The sequence below is a fragment of the Oncorhynchus masou genome, unplaced genomic scaffold (genome assembly GCF_036934945.1).
Source record: "Oncorhynchus masou masou isolate Uvic2021 unplaced genomic scaffold, UVic_Omas_1.1 unplaced_scaffold_1963, whole genome shotgun sequence".
Taxonomy (NCBI): Eukaryota; Metazoa; Chordata; class Actinopteri; order Salmoniformes; family Salmonidae; genus Oncorhynchus; species Oncorhynchus masou.
In genome coordinates, this window is record NW_027008456.1 from 9,469 (window position 1) to 31,282 (window position 21,814).

At 42.6% G+C, this 21,814-nt stretch overlaps 1 protein-coding gene across 1 annotated transcript in view; it reads left to right on the top strand.

The window, feature by feature from the left end:
• Positions 1–8,833: 8,833 nt before the first annotated feature.
• Positions 8,834–21,814, top strand: part of LOC135532645 (zinc finger protein ZFPM1-like) — a 42,697-nt gene continuing 29,716 nt past the window's right edge. The window contains exon 1 of the mRNA XM_064960112.1: positions 8,834–8,955. Coding sequence (XP_064816184.1) covers positions 8,916–8,955 — 40 coding nt within the window. The 5' untranslated portion in view covers positions 8,834–8,915. The remainder of the gene's footprint in view (positions 8,956–21,814) is intronic.

Sequence of the window (21,814 nt, forward strand, 5' to 3'; positions counted from 1 at the left end):
GTGTGTCTGTGTGAGTGCACAGGTTAGTGTGTGTCTGTGTGAGTGCACAGGTTAGTGTGTGTCTGTGTGAGTGCACAGGTTAGTGTGTGTGTGAGAGGTCACAGGTTAGTGTGTGTCTGTGTGAGTGCACAGGTTAGTGTGTGTGTGTGTGTCTGTGTGAGTGCACAGGTTAGTGTGTGTCTGTGTGAGTGCACAGGTTAGTGTGTGTCTGTGTGAGTGCACAGGTTAGTGTGTGTCTGTGTGAGTGCACAGGTGTGTGTGTCTGTGTGAGTGCACAGGTTAGTCTGTGTGAGTGCACAGGTTAGTGTGTGTCTGTGTGAGTGCACAGGTTAGTGTGTGTCTGTGTGAGTGCACAGGTTAGTGTGTGTCTGTGTGAGTGCACAGGTTAGTGTGTGTCTGTGTGAGTGCACAGGTTAGTGTGTGTCTGTGTGAGTGCACAGGTTAGTGTGTGTCTGTGTGAGTGCACAGGTTAGTGTGTGTCTGTGTGAGTGCACAGGTTAGTGTGTGTCTGTGAGTGCACAGGTTAGTGTGTGTCTGTGTGAGTGCACAGGTTAGTGTGTGTCTGTGTGAGTGCACAGGTTAGTGTGTGTCTGTGTGAGTGCACAGGTTAGTGTGTGTCTGTGTGAGTGCACAGGTTAGTGTGTGTCTGTGTGAGTGCACAGGTTAGTGTGTGTCTGTGTGAGTGCACAGGTTAGTGTGTGTCTGTGTGAGTGCACAGGTTAGTGTGTGTCTGTGTGAGTGCACAGGTTAGTGTGTGTCTGTGAGTGCACAGGTTAGTGTGTGTCTGTGTGAGTGCACAGGTTAGTGTGTGTCTGTGTGAGTGCACAGGTTAGTGTGTGTCTGTGTGAGTGCACAGGTTAGTGTGTGTCTGTGTGAGTGCACAGGTTAGTGTGTGTCTGTGTGAGTGCACAGGTTAGTGTGTGTCTGTGTGTGTGTGTGTGTCTGTGTGAGTGCACAGGTTTGTGTGTGTCTGTGTGAGTGCACAGGTTAGTGTGTGTCTGTGTGAGTGCACAGGTTAGTGTGTGTGTGAGTGGTTGTGTGTGTCTGTGTGAGTGCACAGGTTGTGTGTCTGTGTGTCTGTGTGAGTGCACAGGTTAGTGTGTGTCTGTGTGAGTGCACAGGTTAGTGTGTGTCTGTGTGAGTGCACAGGTTAGTGTGTGTCTGTGAGTGCACAGGTTAGTGTGTGTCTGTGTGAGTGCACAGGTTAGTGTGTGTCTGTGTGAGTGCACAGGTTAGTGTGTGTCTGTGTGAGTGCACAGGTTAGTGTGTGTCTGTGTGAGTGCACAGGTTAGTGTGTGTCTGTGTGAGTGCACAGGTTAGTGTGTGTCTGTGAGTGCACAGGTTAGTGTGTGTGTGTGTGTGTGTGTCTGTGTGAGTGCACAGGTTAGTGTGTGTGTGTGTCTGTGTGAGTGCACAGGTTAGTGTGTGTGTCTGTGTGAGTGCACAGGTTAGTGTGTGTCTGTGTGAGTGCACGCACATGAATGACTTATTTCAGAATTTGGCTAATGGTATCAGTTCAGGTTATATACCACATGTTTCAATACTTGATTGACAGTCCAGACATTTGCTCCTCAAATTATACTCGGCGACATCTCCATTGTGTGGCATATTTCTGTGTTGTTTTCAGTTACTTAATATACCTAATATGATTGGTTAACAAATTCATTTAGTTTTTATTAAGTCTAATTCTGAATTGTTTAACAGCCAATTTATTCAGTGAGTTTTAAACAATTTGTGGTTATAACTTTTGAAAAGTTCAGATGATGTAGGATGGTACAATGCTTATCAAGTAACCCGTACTATCCTTTCTTCCAACTATCCTGAAGAGGGAAAAATATTATATATTTTTTGGGGATAAATGAGGCAAAAGTTTAAACTTATTCCCCACAATTTGATGTCTGAAAGCAGTGGTGCGGCGATTGATTCATTAAACCAGAACAGTAATGAGGAAAGAAATGATAATTCAAACTTACATTTTTAACAAGAAATATAATTGGAATTTTATACAGAGAAGTCCCTTTGTACAATTATGATTAAAGGAAAATTAATTGTATGAAAATGTCCTCACAGATATACTGTAAATTTGATCTACCAAAGCTCAAGCCACATAATTCTAAAATATTGTGTTCGGGATCGATCTTTTTTCTTTCATCTTTTTTTATTTAGTATTAAGGTCCAAATCTAACTGTTAATTTTATCTGAAACAGTGAACCATGCAGGCGTGGAAGTCAAAATTAGCCTAAAGATGTTTCATTTACAAAGACCGAAACACTTTGTCAGGCAGCGATTGTTTCCAAGCATTATCTCTGCCTCGTTTTAATTGCTTGGAAGTGAAATTAACAGAATTAGAAAAATTGCCTTTCTCTTTTTCTACAAGACTCTTTATTCACGGGTATTGTTGTGTGCTTTGTATAGATTATAGGCCTTTTTGTTCTAGGAGTGTAAATATATACGCCCCCCAGTCACGGCTTTAGCTTGGAACAATCCCACTTCGCTCATCACAACCTCATGGGAATTCATTTACAAACTATGGGGTAAAATCCAATTTTAATATCCAGTATTAATTGGACAAAAGTGAACTTGTTTAAAATTGTGTTGTGCCCCAAGACTTAATTGCAATGCCTTTGTTTGCATTTGTTGTTTATTTTCTCGGTAGAATAATGGTAATCGGTAGAATAACCATTTACACCGTTTTGACGGTTCCTAATCGTCTTTATGGAATAGGGCCGGAGATTAATTAATAATCTATGTGCTCTCCTGGGAATAGGCTGTAACGTTATGTCTACAGAGAGTTGTGGCATCCAATCCGATTTGAAATACTGGTGGGCTTTCATAATTAGAGTGGTCTCATGTAGAACCTTTTCTGTGTGTGACAGTAGAGTGAAAGCATGTGAGGAGAGAGCTGTTCCCGACCTGCACCATTAGAATGAGACAGTGATGATGGGGATTGGGTCTGACGAAAACAAGGAAAGGTTTTGTGTTCTGATCCTTGGTTTTACTTAGTCTGGATTATAATTATTAGGATAATGCATATCAATTCATTTTTATTTTTTTAAAGCATTATTATTAAAGCATGATATTGTTATGCTTTAATTTAGGCTATCCTCACCGGTCTAAAATAGCTCAGCAACAAAATCGGCAGGGATTATAGAAATACAATATCAGGTGTGAGTTAATTATCTTATTATGACATTAGTAAAACCGCTTTAGTGTACCAAATATAAAATGTATTAAAAATGTTGCATTCAGGGAATAGCACTTATTTTTTTCACACATTACGGAATCTGTTGTGCAGAATTTGATATCCTTAATTTTTTGGGGCACTCCTAATTCCATGAGATCAATTTTACAAGGGACATGAAATGAAAAATGTAATCACTTCAGAGCTTTCTGTTCAGTAATCTCTACTGAAGAGTGACAGCACAATATTCTAGTTTCACTGTATTTAAATGGCTAAATATATAGTCATGAATTGGGGTATGAATTCCTTCACCTGATGTTATTGTGCTGTGGGTTAGAGGTTAATGCCTTCATATAAATGAGTAAAGATTTTCAATTCAATTAAATGTTCCCTCTTTTTTTCCTCTGTAAGGTTCTATTAGCGACCTGGAGGGTGGCGAGGACAACACACCTGAGGATGTCAGCCTATCGGGCGATGAGGGCGGAGCCTCAGACTCAGCAGAATGTGACAGCTCCAGTCCACAACCATATACCCCCCTGTACAATGAAGGTGAGCTCTCCCACCCCCCTGTACAATGAAGGTGAGCTCTCCCACCTCTGTTCACCCCCCTGTACAATGAAGGTGAGCTCTCCCACCTCTGTTCACCCCCCTGTACAATGAAGGTGAGCTCTCCCACCTCTGTTCACCCCCCTGTACAATGAAGGTGAGCTCTCTCAGCCTGGGGCAGCACTCAGAAACATACAGCTATCCTCTTATAACCATGCAACACAACTCAGTGAGTACCTGGTGGCATCTGAGCAGATCCACTGCTTCTCACAATGTCTTAGCTCATGGCTGGTGATGTAGCTTGCTGAGATGCTGTGAGTGACCTGACTCTCTGCCACTATTGCCAAATGGCTCATATGCCACTCAAATACTACTGTCAGTGGTAGTTCCCTGGTTTTTCTCACTGAACCATTGCTTTTAATTCTGCCCCAGGTTATGAACAATTCTTGGCAAGTGCCCTGTTTCATTCTGTGGAACTATCTGTGGTGAGCTCATCATTTCAGTTGATTCATACAACAGTTGTCTTCTGTGATGGCACCAGGGTCTTGGAGATATATTGATAGCCTCGTCTCAGTCCTCAGTCTTTTGTCTCGGTCTCAGTCATATGTTTTCTAGTAATTATTTATCTATTTGGCTGTCTTCACTACAATAGGTATGACTCCTGGATAATAAGTTCTATACTCTCTCAAATCAACTGCCAGTGCTATGTAACCACTAATTCCCATAAACTCATCATATCCCAATATCCCACTACTTGTTAATTGTTAACCAAAACTATGCAGAATAGGGGCACACCATCAATGAATGTTGAAAAGATAATTTCACATGTACATTTTTATTTTATTTAAATTTTACCTTTATTTTACTAGGCAAGTCAGTTAAGAACAAATTCTTATTTTCAATGACGGCCTAGGAACAGTGGGTTAACTGCCTGTTCAGGGGCAGAACCGCAGATTTGTACCTTGTCAGCTCGGGGATTCGAACTTGCAACCTTTCAGTTACTAGTCCACCGCTCTAACCACTAGGCTACCCTGCCGCCCTAAATACATACAGTACCAGTCTAAAGTTTGGACACTGACTCATTCAAGGGTTTTTCTTTCTTTTGCTATTTTCTGCATTGTAGAATAATAGTGAAGACAAGCTATGAAATAGCACATACAGAATCACGTAATAACCAAAAAAGTGTTAAACAAATCAAAATATATTTTTGATTCTTCAAAGTATCCACCCTTTGCTATGATGACAGCTTTGCACACTCTTGGCATTCTCTCAAGCAGCTTCACCTTGAATGCTTTTCCAACAGTCTTGAAGGAGTTCCCACATATGCTGAGCACTTGTTGGCTGCTTTTCCTTCACTTTGCGGTCCAACCCATCCAAAACCATCTCAATTGGGTTGAGGTCGGGTGAGTGTGGAGGCCAGGTTATCTGATGCAGCACTCCATCACTCTCTTTCTTGGTCAAATAGCCCTTACACAGCCTGGTGGTGTGTTGTGTCATTGTCCTGTTGAAAAACAAATGATAGTCACACTAAGCGCAAACCAGATGGGATGGCATATCGCGCAGAATGTTGTGGTAGCCATGCTGGTGAAGTGTGCCTTGAATTCTAAATAAATCACAGACAGTGTCACCAGCAAAGCACCATCAAACCACCTCGCCATGCTTCACGGTGGGACCACGCATGCGGAAATGATTCGTTCACCTACTCTGCATCTCACAAAGACGGTTAGAACCAAAAATCTCAAATTTTGACACATCAGACCAAAGGACAGATTTCCACTGGTCTAATGTCCATTGCTCGTGTTTCTTGGCCCACGCAAGTCTCTTCTTCTTATTGTTGTCCTTAAGTAGTGGTTTCTTTGCAGCAATGCGACCATGAAGGCCTGATTCACACAGTCTCCTCTGAACAGTTGATGTTGAGATGTGTCTGTTACTTGAACTCTGTGAAGCATTTATTTGGGCTTCAATTTCTGAGGCTAGTAACTTTAATAAACTTTAATAAACTTATCCCCTACAGCAGAGGTATCGCTGGGTCTTCCTTTCCTTTGGTGGTCCTAATGAGAGCCAGTCCCATCATGGTTTTTGCAACTGCACTTGAAGAAACTTTTGAAATGTTCTGAATTGACTGAGCTTCATGTCTTAAGGTAATGATGGACTGTTGTTTCTCTTTGCTTATTTGAGCTGTTCTTGCCATAATATGGACTTTGTCTTTTACCAAATAGGGTTATCTTCGAATCATATTATTTTGAGTTATTACAGAGTTCTGTATTTCTTTTTTAAAAAGACAAATTCCTGCTCTTGTGAAATTTTGGGATGGAGTGTTAAGTGATAAGCGTCTGCTGGTTGGCTTGGTTTGATAAACCCATGGAAATTCTGTCAGGTGTTAATTGAGACTAGATTAAAGATTACCCAGGGTTGTGTGTTGGTTTCAGCTTGTGTGCTGCAGGTGAGGATGAGAGAATTAAGTGTGTGTGAGTGTGTGCGCTCGCTCGCGATGGAGAAGAATAGAACGTCGATTACATTTCAGAGACAAATAAAGCTTGTATTTTTGTGTTTTCTCTTGCGTCTTTGTCCCCCCCCAACTGAATGGAGAAAAGCGACACGTCACCTTGTTGATTTAGCTCTCTCTCTGGTTCCTCGGTTGCCCGGTCCTGCCATTATCAGCTCTCTGTAAATCAGCCGTGTTTGACGGACCTGCTCTTTCAACCTGGGATCAATACCAGGTCTTTATCGGACCAGCGCTGGCTAATAAAGGCAAGGTCCCTTATCCACCATCTGGGAGAGAGAGAGACACAGGCGATAAGCTCTTTTTTTTATTTTTTATTTTACCTTTATTTAACCAGGCAAGTCAGTTAAGAACAAATTCTTATTTTCAATGACGGCCTGGGAACAGTGGGTTAACTGCCTGTTCAGGGGCAGAATGACAGATTTGTACCTTGTCAGCTTGGGGGTTTGAACTCGCAATCTTCCGGTTACTAGTCCAACGCTCTAACCACTAGGCTACCCTGCCGCCCGCCTTGATAACTTAGAGAGAAGAACACATTCTACCAGTAACAGGACCCGCTCTGTGTTCATCTTCTAGACAGAAAGCAAATATATTAATTTGCAATGAACAAAGAATGCACCTTTGCACATGCACACACACATACGCTACTCATCTGCTCAATTCATCTGTCTCTGTCGTGGTGTGACTGCTTCCTTTCAATGTTCCTTCATTCTCAGTGTTTGATGAGATCTATGGTCTACAGGTGAATACAGGAACTCTTACTGAAACAAGGACCCTTGTCTGAGACCTTATTAGGATAATAAAAAATATGCTAGGCAAAACTAGTGAGTGAGAGAGACCAACACTGCTGGTCCAAATAACTATTTCTCTTCACAGGGCCTTTGCGCTCAAGCAGCATCCCTGTTTTTGTTTCTGTGGGAACCAGTGGAGTTCACCAGTGAGTTAACATGAGTTAAGAGCAGAGGTCAACAATGCAGTAGGGGGAGGACACACAGTGAGTTGGGGATGAGAAAGAGGAGTCTGGGTTTAGAAGTTCAGGTTGTTGGGTGACTTTGCCCTGCATGTGTGACAGGGGAAGTTCTGCTTATCAGATTGATAGAGGCTTTCTCGGTTGGGGGGGTGGGGGGTGGGAGGCATAGAAGGAGGGGAGGAGGGGGCGGCAGAAAAGTCTCTGTCATCGACTCCTGATACCTGCCTCCTCGGCTCAGATGATATGGGAGATAATATTGATAATATTAAACGCAATAACTGTGGTTCCAGCTCCACTCCCCCAGCTGAGCGCTGCATGATAAAATCAATATGCCATTCAATGTGATTTATAGCTGAAAATAATGGGACTGTTTAGGCAGACAGGGAGGGTTAGTAGTGTCGGGGCTGATGTGCTGGGACAGGCTGAGTGTGTGTGTATGGGGTGGGATGGAGAGTTGGACGGGGTGGGTGGATTTTTAGTTAGGAGGGGGCGGGCAATGGTTGATTTTTTTTTTTTTTGACGATACAGATCTAATCTTCAACTGTTACATTAATAACAGCACCTCTCTGAGGGCGTCACGTTGGCGGACGTTTATGGCTGGGTATCGATCGAGCGCTATCGCTGTTTATCTGTGCGAGAATGCAATGGTAAACATGCCCTTTGTGCACAAGGCCGAGGTGTTATCGGTGTGGGTTGATGGGAAGGGATTTGGGGAAGGGGAGAAGGTGAGTGGGGCAGGGGCAGGGGCGGGAGAGTACCTCTGATTAAGCTAATGGCTGATAATCAGCCTATTCTGCTATGTAGGAACACAGTGGAAGTAAAGTGTATGATACCAAAGTCAAAGAGGAGGTTCAGAGTTCTCCCTACACAGTGAACACTGATCAGAGAGAGAGATTCAGTAATCACCTTCATCAAAGACAGACAGGGATATTGATGACAGTGATTAGAGTGTATACTCCATCTGTGTCTTTGTTGGAGGTGGTTTGCCTTTATGCGACAGAGGCAGAGAGGGAGAGATCACTAGACATCGTCTCTAATGAGGTTTTCTGTCTGTGGTGTCGCTTGGAGAATCAAAGTGTCCATCTCCGTGCTGAGGTGTTGTGTTACACAGCTATGGAGGCTTTATTCTGAGGGCTTTGATCAACAGACAGGAACCGCCAATGATGAGGAAAGTATGTGTGGAGTAGACTCATTGTACACACACATACACACTCAAGTGTGACGAATTGCGAGCACCACACACACACACACACACACAGTGTCCTGTCCCCTGAATGGATGGCGCTGATAGACAATGGCAGCTCTGCTTCTAGCTCCTAAACCCCTTTGCAATTTTTATTTATTTATTTATTTATTACATTATTAGCCCAGAATGTTTTTTGTGTTATTACATACACCCGGAAAGAACTTTTGGATATTAGAGCAGTGGTTACTATGACACACACTCACACAGGTTGAATAAGACAAAAGTGAATAAATAGCCACTGGATGGCCATCGATCCTCTTCTGAATAGTGTTTATTTTCATGTCTCGATGTAACGTCATATTATTATAATATGATACGTATATAATGTATAATGCACCAACCCTGTTGTTTCTCATTGTTCTGATGCCCTCTTCTTTCAACAGAGCCAAGGACACATGAATCCCATTGTGTACCTGATGATGAGGAGGAGGAGGAGGAGGAGAAAGGTCCAACACACACTAAGGAGGAGATGGAAGAGGAGGAAGACTGTCTACAATGGAGGGGTCCAGGTGAGTCAGTTTGTCTGTCTGTCCGACTAGTCAGAGACTGTGAATCCACGTCTAGTTTGTCTTGTTTATTGTGTGGTACGTGTGTAATGTGTTTGTTTTTGTGTCATAGCCATCTTGACTGAGGGCTGTGTATTTGTTTTGCAAAGTAAGTGTGAGTGTGTTTAAGTTGCTGTATTATTGTGTAGATGGTGTGATGTGCCCAGGCTGTTGTTTGGGAGAGGCAGCCTTTAATGTGACCAATGGGAATTTATTCAACTTGTAAGAAAAACCCATCTGAGAACACAAACATGTCACAGAGGATTTAACAAGCAATTGCCATCATATTTCTTCTCATCTCTCTTGTCATAGCTTTTTTATTTTTCTTCTGTTCAGTTAAATAATGTAAGGAGATTACTATAGGATCTATCTTTCATATTTATTTTCAAACTGTGTGTGTGAGTGTGTATGTGCCCATCAGTGAGTATGTCAGTGTTTTTTAATTATTTTAGTTGAGGATGTTTTCATTATCGTCATGTCCCAGCCTGTCCCTTTAACAGTAATTGGAGCGATATTAATTGCTGTGTGGTTGCTGGTTGATGGCAGCACAGTGATGTTAGTGTGATAGGCTTTTTTCTCACAAACTAACTGCCGGGAGAGCAAGAGAGAGGGGGAACGAGCGAGAGATAGCCCTTCTATCAGTACTGGAGCAGGCGCTGTCTTTATCAGGAGCACGATTGGCAAAAGGGAAACTTTGACCGGTCTGAATTTTTCCCTTATCGTCAAGGCCCCCCCCACAATCCCCCATCACCACTAACAACCCCCCAAACCCAGACATGCACTTCCCTCTTGTTATTTCTTCCTCTGAATGTCAGGAATGGAGACATGGTGAACGTGGTCTTGTTCATACATTCGTTTATTCTCCATCAGCGATTTCTCACAAGTCTCTGGGAGAGGAACATTTTCTCATATGGAAAAGTCTTTCATCTCTTTCTTCTTTGTGTTAGCGTTCTGCTCATTTCTCACTGTCACTTAGTTTACCCCTGTTTTCGGATGAGGCTGAAGATACAGAACTTTCTAGCTGCATATCTGTTTTTGTCTCTACCTCCTGTCTGTCTGGCTGTCCATCTGGGTACAGGGATTTGGGGGTGGTTTACACGAGAGAGCAGGGTCTGGTCAGGTCCTCACCATCTCCCCCTCCTTCTTACTCTCTCTTTCCCTCTCCCTCTCTGTCTCTCTCTGTCGCTCTCACAAGCTGTCCAACTTAACTATTTTCTTCCTCACAAATGCAGACTGTCATGCTCCTGTCTGCCAGAGATTGGTGCTTGCCCTCAATTTCTGTGCTTTCTAGATGTTCATGTCATGGCAGCCACGCTTCATGTGAGAAATTCGATATATTCTTTCTCCATGACTGATGTCTTCAGGCCCTCGCAGTCTTCTCGCTCTCTCTCTATGCCATAATGAGTCAATGATGAACACAATCATGAATATTTGTCGTTCATTTACAGTGTAGAAATATTTTTCATGTAATTTCCAATTCTGTGCAAAAATTCCATTTTTACAATATAATGGTAATGATTATTAAGTTAGCAATTCTTTATAGAAAGGATTTTTATATATATTTTTTTATCTATTTCGTTCCTGTAAATGATATTGCATTGTGTCTGTGTCATTACCACCGCTCAGACATTACATTTCAGATGAACAGAAGGAAGACTCCTATTGTAATTGCTCAAAATAAGGATTTGAATTCTTCCCATGCCTATATTTGTCGACCACATTAGTTTCCTGTTTATTAGAAAATAAAATGTGCCACTTCCCATCAGAAAGGCATTATCTTCCTGTAAAGTGTCATTAGTGTGTTATTTTCCCTGGTAGGACCATATGAGAAGTGGTTATCATATGGTTGTAGCCTACACTTTCATCCAAGTGAGTGATATGACTATAGACGATCGTTATCAAGCAGTATAAAAAATGTAATAATTATATTTACTGTCAATAACTATCAATACATTGCCTTTGTGACATTAATTGATAGTGAAAACCATGAACATTAAAATATGCCTTGATTATAAGCAATATCTAAAGAAGTTGAATGCTGTAAGGAAAAGGCTTACACTAGCTCAAATATTTATTTAACAAATTATATTCTTGCTATATTTTTCAGGCCACCTGGAAGATGACGTGTGTGTGTGTCTGTGGTTGTATTTCTCTGTAATGGAGTTGGTGTGTGTAATATAGAGTTTGATGAGGGTGTGATGTTTTGGAATGGAAGGCGGTGGCTGGGACCAAGTGTCTGGCAGGGATAGTATGATACGGTAAAGAGGCTTTTTAATCTAGGATGTGTCCTGCTGCATGATATGCAAAATAAATTATGAAGAGAAAAAAATGTGTCTCTTGAATGACCTTGCTGGCTGGAGGGTTTGATATTTTCCTCTCTGCTTAAAATTCTTGATATGCAAATAGCCATCACAGTAATCCCTCGTGGCTCACGGACTGTCACTCCTGGCTCTCTCTCCTCCACATACAGAACAGAACAGACTGAGTGTCACTGAGCTGCGCAATCGGACCTGGAGAAACCCAGCAGACCTGCCTTGCTAGCATTTTCCTCTATCCTTATCCTCCAAATTACCCACAATAATAAATTATTATGGCAACGTAATAATAATTATTATTATTATTTACCAGGCGTGGTAGAGTTTTATAATATTTAATTATGTAGGACCATGGAGTGACATAGTAATATGCATATTATCAATGGCATATAAATGATGATAATTTATTTTGGGCAGCGGTGGTGGTGGGTGAGAGGCAGGGGGGGAGTGGTCCTGATATGAAGGTGTGTATAGAGGGTTAGGTTGTCTCTCTGTCAGCAGAGAGTGACTGAATCTGCATATCCCTCTATAGGAGAGCTCCGTAGAGGGAATTGGAGGGCGAGCAGGGGGGTGAGGGATGAGCAGAACTAAAGTGGAAAAGGCAGAGGTAGAACTGACATGGCTCCTTACAGGTATACCAAGATTAAAGTATTAAATACAAGTAAATTTTAATCATGACTATAAAAAATTATGATTATTATGATGTCTGTTTCTAAATCTGCGTATGATATATGGTTTTATGTGAATTTATAAAGAAAATTAATGTACCTAACAGCAAGGTTTTGAACGTGCCTTATACTGTATTTAGCAGTTTTGGAGACCGTAATCTCCTGTGTAATCTCCTATCACTATGCATAATATTAAAGGCAGTAATGTTATCTGGAAAATGTTCCTTGTGTGCTTGCTTTTTTAGTATTGCTTTTTTATTATTTTGCAAGTTGCTTTATTTCTCTGTAAAGATATCCATCAAATGAGAAGTTATACAAGTTTAGTTGTGTGTATCAGGTTGCGATATAGCGGTTTTACTTTTGAGGTTTTATTTCAGCCTATTCCTTGTGTGTCACGAAAGGCAGAAGGCAGTGGAGGTATCAAGTGCAGTAATAACACATTTGCATAATTTAGTGTAGCTATTTTCTCTTTAGTATTAGAAATCAACAACAAAAATCCCAATCCCAAAATCTGTTATTTTTTTAGGACAATACTTTGCTACAGAAAGTATCCGTTTTGGACCGTTGTCTCAGACCGTTGTCTCAGTCACATCATAAACATTTGACTGTGGTCTGACATCACTTTTGAGGGGTAGGGATTGAGGAGTAGGAGTGCGGGGATCGGGTGAGGGAGTGTGTTTCGCCCTCTGGTGTGAGGCCGAGAATGTGTGTCTAAGGGAAATATTGGTCTCTTGATATGTTCTTATAATGAGCACACTGCAGACTGGTGTATAGAAAGCCAACCACTCATTACTAGACCTTTTTCTCATGGCTTCTCTGTAACCTGTCTATTACAGCAGATTATATTTATCATTCAGAGGCTATTTCTTACTCATTCCTGGAGGTTTGTTTGCCTTTTAGATACTCTATGCCCATTGGACATGTTGATTCAGGCCATTTCCATCGAAAAGGACCCATGAGCACCTTCATGCGGTAGCGGTGCATGGGTAAAATCACTGAGCAAGCCAAGCCAGTCAAAAATGCCACCTACGTTGTGATAATTGCGTAGTTTGCTCTCTAACCCATTCGTTCATACACCACTGTGATACACAATAAGGCCGTGACAACAGAAAGACAACAGTTACACAGTGGCAGAATAAATTCAACTACAAATACGTTTGTTTCATTAAAATAAAAGGAAAGCAACATCTGTCCGGTGAAGTCCACAAAGCAAATGTTGCATACAGACAGTTATATCTCCTGCAGGTCAAGCAAGTTAATGTTTTCAACAGTTTACTAAACAACACCTGATTGAGAACCACAGAGTTCCTGCACATCAGCACAAAGACAACAGGAGCACTGCCTCTGCTATTCCATCACCATTTCAACTTAAACATTTCAACATCAAATCAACAAGGCTGTTTATGCTTAGTTTAATACTGGAAAACAAATGTAAATATACCAAAATCGATTTAGTCTAATCAATGTTGCTAAATATCACATAGCACACACACACACTGATTTCTGTGTGTGTGTGCGCGCTTAAACAAAAATGTTGACTCACCCTACTTGTAGACTAGTTGAATGTTTTTCATGTTGGCAAACCGGTCTATGGCTCTGTCATACAGTACACTTTTAGTTTTTTGTTGTCATAGGCTACTTCCTTGAATGAGCAACAATTAACCAGCCAAGATTGCTAGTTATCTAGTTAATGTGAGCCTACTATGCTACATCTAGGCTGCATATTGAACTTGTCTCAGGCCAGTGGCACAACATATTCATTTATGGATCAGAATCGCTGTCATAATCATAACCACAAATCCCCATCTCCATCCATGGCTTAGGAAAGGGCCGATTTTAGAAGCTAGCTACTACAGGACATCAACACAAGCAGACCAGAAACAGATACGTGATTTCATTGGTCTGAAGCCAAATCCAAACTGTCCTCCCTTGGGGGTGTTTTGCTGCACTGGAACATCCCACAGTTGAGCTCAGGTCAATGCTGATTGGCAAAAAAAGAAATGATGAAGGAAGGCCAAATTCTTGCATCAGTCAATCAATCAAATGCTACGTCGGCAACATGTTATACTCTTTTGGTCCAGAGAGAATCAGGTACATGGGCTACACAGGCTGAGACAGAGGGGCGTTGTTTCCCTCGCTCGGATGATTTCTCCGCTGAGATTCAACCACTTGCAAATTTACAGAAAATTATGAAAACACAGAGAGACGAAATATAAATTACTTTATTTACTTATTTATTGGTCAAATATTTGTTGAAGCCTGGCTTCCCTTGGCATCCATCAATACACACCACTGCCTACATGTGAAGTTCATAGGAGAATATCAAATTGGGTGTCAAATGAACACTAAGAGCCTATATTATTAAGTGATTAAAACTTGTAATTCGTTACCAAATTGGTAATGGAATAACCAAGAAATCGGTCACGGAATTAGTGCAACTGAATTTACATACTGTTATGTTCAGCTCATAACTGTTTTCTTTCTGTCGACGGGTGGTCAAACCAAGAGTTATAAAACTGTCTGCGTGGACAACCTCTCTCTCTCTCTCTCTCTCTCTCTCTCTCTCTCTCTCTCTCTCTCTCTCTCTCTCTCTCTCTCTCTCTCTCTCTCTCTCTCTCTCTCTCTCTCTCTCTCTCTCTCTCTCTCTCTCTCTCTCTCTCTCCAGTTAATGTGACCTCTTCCAGCTCTTACTGACACCTACCCATGAGCCTCCTCTCTTTCCATTTACTGTAACCACCATCCTCACCCACTGAGCACCGGACGTCCATGGACGTTGAAAAGTATTTTGAAATTTGGTCAGTCCACCGTGGCCTGGCTGGACTGGACCAAATCTGAAACTGTTGTAGATGTATGTTTCACAAGTTTGCATAGCACAGTAGAGTAAAGTACTGAGTATAGTACAGTAAATAAAAGAAGTGTACTGAACTCTACTCTACCCTACTCTGCTGTGCTACATTGTACTGTGCTCTACTATGCTGTGTTGGGATGTCCAAACTACTTGTGAAACATGAGGAGAATGACATTCATATCCATAATTATGCATTTCTATGTAGTACATATCAGGGACCCATGTTGTAATTCCGTTACCATAATTATGTTTAAATCAACTTGACTTGCCTTAGTTCAATAACCAAAATATATATTTTGCAAATTCAAGGTGCCATGCCATAGCTGACACCCCATTCTTTCTGCAAACATGTTTGAATCTTTTTTGGAAAAAGTTGCATAAAAATCTAAGGTCGAAGACTAAATGTACTCCTGGGGATAGAGACAGAAATGAAGAATGCTGACATTCACATGCAAAACTTCATTTTGGGTTCAAAGCCCAGTGGTTGAATGTGTTTGCTTCCATGTGAATGTGATCTGTTCCTGTGAATAAATATGGTGGCCATTACATGTCTGTTTCACTGTGGTAAAATAATAAGCTCACCGTTTAATGATGGACCTGCTTTGGTGTATTTTATCTAGAATGAAGGAGCAACTGTAGTTAAGCCTTAACAACCCCCTCTATCTCCGTTCCTCTTGAACCCCACCCCTGTCCACCCCTGTCCTCTCACTCTCGCTCTCTCTCAACTGGCCCTGTCTCTGTGTCACTCTGTTCCCCTCGTGATGATTGATAGGCGAGGGGTATAATCTAAAGGAACATTTCTCAGTGCTGTCCAGGCCCTATCAGCCCAGCTGCTCCCATCGCCGATGTGTTAGCGCCTGTTGCCGGGACAGAGCCATGGTGATTACAACCCTATCAGATGCCTGGCTTCTCAGCAGTGCTAGCCCACATCCTGTCCTTCCTACCCTGCGTTTCAGTTTGTTCTTTCCCCCTCCTGTCCTCTATCTCTCCACTGCCAGACTCACACCAACTTCCCACTCCAGCTCACTGCTCCACTATACTGAATGTTTTTTTATGGTTTAGATCTGATGTGTGTGATGAGATTTCATGCAGGGGAAAGAGCATTGTCACATGTACTGTACTGTGTTGAACTTGGAGAGGGTGATGCATTTTCTGAAATGCATCGTTGGCTTGGTGTGCCCAAATGGAAGTATCTCTGGAATGATTGAATGTCAATACAGTAGTTACCACCTCCAGCCTGATTCAATGAATTAACACCAGGAAATGGGAATTTCTGGCACTTTTTCTGACACACTCCTCTAACAAAATCTGCCGTTAAAACTGTAGGACAAAAGTAGCCATTTTAGGAAGTGGAACAAGAGCACACTCAATTGTCTCTCCTCCGTTAGCCCATTAATACTTCCCTTTTCTTACCCGTCATCAGTAATGTAGTGGTCAACAAATAGGTGGGTAACTCTGCTCACCGGTCGCAGTGACAAAAATAACGCTCCCTGTTCTTTTAATGCATTTTTCTGCAAAAGGTGGGTAAACTGTTGGGAGATGGGGGAAAAAGGTGGGTAAACTGTTGGGAGATGGGGAAAAGGTGGGTAAACTGTTGGGAGATGGGGGGAAAAGGTGGGTAAACTGTTGGGAGATGGGAAAAAGGTGGGTAAACTGTTGGGAGATGGGGGAAAAGGTGGGTAAACTGTTGGGAGATGGGGGGAAAAGGTGGGTAAACTGTTGGGAGATGGGGAAAAAGGTGGGTAAACTGTTGGGAGATGGGGGAAAAGGTGGGTAAACTGTTGGGAGATGGGGGAAAAGGGTGGGTAAACTGTTGGGAGATGGGGGAAAAGGGTGGGTAAACTGTTGGGAGATGGGGAAAAGGGTGGGTAAACTGTTGGGAGATGGGGGAAAAGGTGGGTAAACTGTTGGGAGATGGGGGAAAAGGTGGGTAAACTGTTGGGAGATGGGGGAAAAGGTGGGTAAACTGTTGGGAGATGGGGGAAAAAGGTGGGTAAACTGTTGGGAGATGGGGAAAAAGGTGGGTAAACTGTTGGGAGATGGGGGAAAAAGGTGGGTAAACTGTTGGGAGATGGGGGAAAAAGGTGGGTAAACTGTTGGGAGATGGGGGAAAAAGGTGGGTAAACTGTTGGGAGATGGGGAAAAGGTGGGTAAACTGTTGGGAGATGGGGAAAAGGTGGGTAAACTGTTGGGAGATGGGGGGAAAAGGTGGGTAAACTGTTGGGAGATGGGGAAAAAAGGTGGGTAAACTGGGTTTACTTGCATTTACCCTCCACTACACCACTGCCTGTGATTTCTATATAGATTTATTACAGGAAGCAGCATTATGTTTAAAACGGTTTGCTCTTTTAAAGTACAGACACAGACCAGAGTGTAAGAAAAGGACTCATATTTTATGGCACGTTGTTTCACATCCTTGTGTGCTATTATTATAGCGCCTTAGGCCTTCTAACTTCTAGCTAGTGGATTTGTACATGGCCCTGACCATTTACAGTAGCTTCATTCTACACTCACTTTCCAAGTCTACATCCTGATACAGCTATGATTGAAATGTCCTTCATGAAGCCAGAAGGAGTTGTTAAAGAAGACATGAATTAATGATTGAATTAATTATCGAAGTCACATACCGTACAATTAATTTTGTGGCTTTGCCCGAGTCTTTTTTTCCCTCCATCTATGCGGAGAGAATGTCAAGAAACATTTTCTAATTAATTTATGTGTGATTATCAGGGAGAGTTTCTGGAAGGTCTCTACTTTCAATTTCTAAAAGGGTAGCAGTGGAGGAAGGGGAGGCTGTAAGAGATGGAGGCAAAGAATGAATAGAGATTGAGCTCACACGCACATATACACACACAAGCGCACGCACACACACACTGTCTCTGTGTGTGTGTGTGGGAGATCAGAGGTAGTATTGGTGTCTTGATCGGATCTAACCATTCTCCCCTGTCTGTGACCCTCCAGTCCTACTGCTGACCCTAATGAGGCTGCTCTCTGTTTTACAGTGCCCCCTGTTGGTACAGCCTCCCAGAGACACAGGAAATACATTGCACATAGCCACTATTAATGATGACATTCAGTGCTTGTCCTTTTTGTATGTTTCTTTTTTACCTTGGACTCCCAGCTGGCTGTGTTTTTAGAGTGATAAAGTATACTTGAAGCATAAACTCAGACAAGGGTGTTACTAGTCATGTATCTCAATCACAGGCTCTTATTGCAAGTAAACACATTCAACCACTGGGCTTTGAACTCAAAATGAAGTTTTGCATGTGAATGTCAGCATTCTTCATTTCTGTCTGTATTCCCAGGAATACATATTGTCAACACTGTCTTGCCACCCTGGCTTACAGTAATGTTCCCCATTTTGTTTTAAGTTATTTTATCTTATTTCACATATTTGTAATTTGCATGTTTGGCATCTGCTCTTTCCTAGGGTATGTATTTTGCTGATAAAAGTTCAGCAGTGCAGTTAAAAGAAATTAGTTGGGTAAACAGTCGTAAATGTCAATGATAAAGTTCTGTTGAAGCTCATCTGATTAGCGTGGCGATGCAGGTGTCTTATCTTGGCTGTGCAATAGAGGGTAAAATGGAAATGATTGCGTCCTGAGCATGAGGTGCATATTCCAGAAATGTGTATATTTTCAACTGAACTGCTACTGGACCCGAAGGGACTCTGGGTCTGCTTGGATGATCATGGAAATGTTTCTTGTTAGAGAGTGTAGGTGGAACTCCATTTGGCATAATCAGACCATAACTCTATCCTCCTGCTTGCTGCTTACAAGCAATAACTCAAACAGGAAGTACCAGTGACACGCTCAATACAGAAATGATCCATTGAAGTGGATGCTAAACTACAGGACTAGCACAGATTGGAATATGTTCCGGGACACATCTGATTGAGGAGTTTACCACATCAGTCACCGGCCTAATTAAGTGCATCAATGACGTCGTCCCCACAGTGACCGTATGTTTATAACCCAACCAGTCATGGATTACAGGCAACATCTGCGCTGAGCTAAAGGCTAGTGCTGCCGCTTTCAAGGAGTGGGACACTAATCTGGACACTTTTAAGAAATCCTGCCTCGACCTTCGAGCCATCAAAAAGGCAAAGCGTCTAAGACCGCATCCTAAGCACAAATCCTACGACACCGGCTCTGATGTTCAGCGGTTGTGGCAGGGATTGCAAACTACCACGGATTACAAAGGGAAACCCAGCTGCGAGCTGCCCAGCGACAGAAGCTTAACAGATGAGATAAATGCCTTATATGCTCACTTCCAGATAAGAAACATAGAACCATGCATGAGAGCACCAGTTGTTCCGGACACCTGTGTGATCTCGCTCTCCGTAGCCGATATGAGTAAGAGTTAACATTCACAAGGCCACGGGGCCAGGACATGAGGCGTACTCAGAGCATGTGCTGACCAGCTGGCAAGTGTCTTCACTGACATTTTCATCCTATCCCTAACCCTTCATGGCTGCACACAGCTCCAACACCATCTTTAAGTTTGCTGACGGCCAGACGGTGAAAGGATTGATCACCGACGACGATGAGCCAGCCTGTAAGGAGGAGGTCAGTGACCTGGCAATGTGGTGTCAGGAATACGGCCTTTCCTCAACATCGGCAAGACCAAGAAACTGTTTGTGGACTACAGGAAACGTCCACATCTATGAGGGCTGTAGTGGAGAGGGTTGAGAACTTCAACTATCTCTTTGTTCACTAAGGAATTAACATGGTTCAGACACACCCACATAGTTGTGAAAACGGCACAACAGCGCCTCCTCCCCCTCAGGAGGCTGAAATGATTTGGCATTCCTTTATTCCTCAGTCTATCATCTATCGTGTTGCCTTGTCACTTTATACCTACCTATACAGTAGCTACCTCCAATTACCTTGTACCCCTGTTCAGTGACTCTGTACTAGTACTCCATGTATATATATAGCCATGTTATTTTTACTCCTTATTGTTATTTATTATTCACTGTGTATTTATTCCTTGTGTCACAATCTATTTTTATTTTACCTTTTTATTTTAATCTTTTACTCGGCATTGTTGGAAATGGAGCCCTAAGTAAGCATTTCACTGTTAGTCAACACCTGTTGTTTGCAAAGCATGTGAAAAATAACATTTGATTTACCGATAGGGGCCCATCTTCTTTCCTCAGTTGGGCGTTACAGGGCAGAGCAGAGAGGGAGTCCCCATGCTGAGTGAGTGGGGAAGAAAGCTCAGGGATTTGTCATTCAGCAGAGGTTAAACCCCACCTATTAGCGCAGGGTCGTAGTACGGCCCTGATAAAGATTTCCTGTTGTACTGTGTCAAAAAAATCAATGGCTCCGCAGCGATGTGCTCATTTGATATCAACAATTGTTTTTTTTAAATCAATTAGCCTTGATAGAGGAGACTATGGTGTTGGGGAGTAGGGGAGCACCTGTTACTTAGGGTTGTGTAACTGCTTTTTGTTAGTCATTGGTCATGCATTTTGTTTTGCATACGTGACAACCAACAGAATTGGTTGGCTGATGTAATGTTGGTCATTGTCGTTGAGTAATGCTGGTGATGTTGTCATTCATTGCTCAATAACTCAAAGTTCTTGTCCATTAGACCATGAATTGCTGTCCAAGAGTCCCATGAATTGTTGAGAATAACTAGATAAATGTACGCTGTGTATTTGACCTGTACCAGGAAGTGCTACTGTATGTCTGTCTTAAAACATTGTTTGGGTAATCTAGTCTGAACTCTGGTCCCCCTACAGTACTATACCATAAACTACAGTCATTGGTAGTACTTTAACATGATATAATTTATAACCCATTTGGTGGTGTTGGGTTACTCATAGGGCCATGTAACTAACGGCAGGACATCAATGTTCACTGAGCTCATGACAATTTGACAGACTTGTCAAACTACTTTCAGGTGTCTGTTAATTAAGAAGTATGTTTTTTTTCTCAGCTTAGATGTGATGTTTCCTTTGTTCCTCTTGAAGGGTTCAGACAGGAAGGGAATTTGAAGGGAGTCTGTCTGTGGATACGTGCCACAACAGGTCACAAACATACCAGGTCTCTATAAAATAAAAGTGGTTATGTGATTGTTGGCTTCATCCAGGTCAATGATGCATTTGAAATATTGTACATGTATATCACACATGTATTTTTGTTACTAATTTATGACCTCATTGTTGCATTATTCACCCTCCTGTCCTTCCTCTCCGTCCTACCCTCACTCTATCCCCATCTTTCTACTCATCGGGTAATTGCATTAGTCATTTCATTAATGATAGAGTGATTGTTTGTTTTATTGTCTGCTGTGGTAAACGGACAGGGCGCCCCAGTGGCTGGTGAAGCAGCCGTATTGATGAGGCTTTGTGTGGACACTGCCAGAGTGGAGCTATATTGATAAGGCTGGCCGCTCGCTCTATGTGGACTCTGTCGTGCAAGATCCCTATTGATAAGGCCTGTGTTTTTGTGGCCACTGGTCACGCAGCAGCGTAGATGATGTCTGTGGTCCAGGCTGGGGATATTGTTGAGGGCTGTGAGGGTATAGATATGGTGTAGAGGCGAGGAGAGGGGCCAGGGTATCAGGCGGAGTGGGCGAGCGGCAGGGCATTGAACAGGGCTGTGGGGGTGTAGAGCCCCTACAGAGGGGCCAGTATCAGGCCGAGAGGCGAGCGGCAGGGCATTGAGCAGTATTGATAAGAGCCCCAGGTCATTATGGGGTTTTGTGGTGGGTGGTAGTGGTAATTAGCAGTGATTAGAACTGGAGGAGGCCCTGCGTAGAGTAGCGCCATGCTAACCTGCAGAGATTACAGATGTGCAGTGATTAAAAGGGGCCTCATGATCACTCCCTCCGCCTCAGTGGGAGGATGAAACTGATCTCTTATTTAAAGTCGCCGGTTGAATGGTGTGCCCGGGCGGCTGGCCGTGGGCACCTCAGAGCTGGACCCTGCCATCCAGGAGGTGACGCCGATAGAGAGGGAGAAGACTGGGCAGCAGGATCAA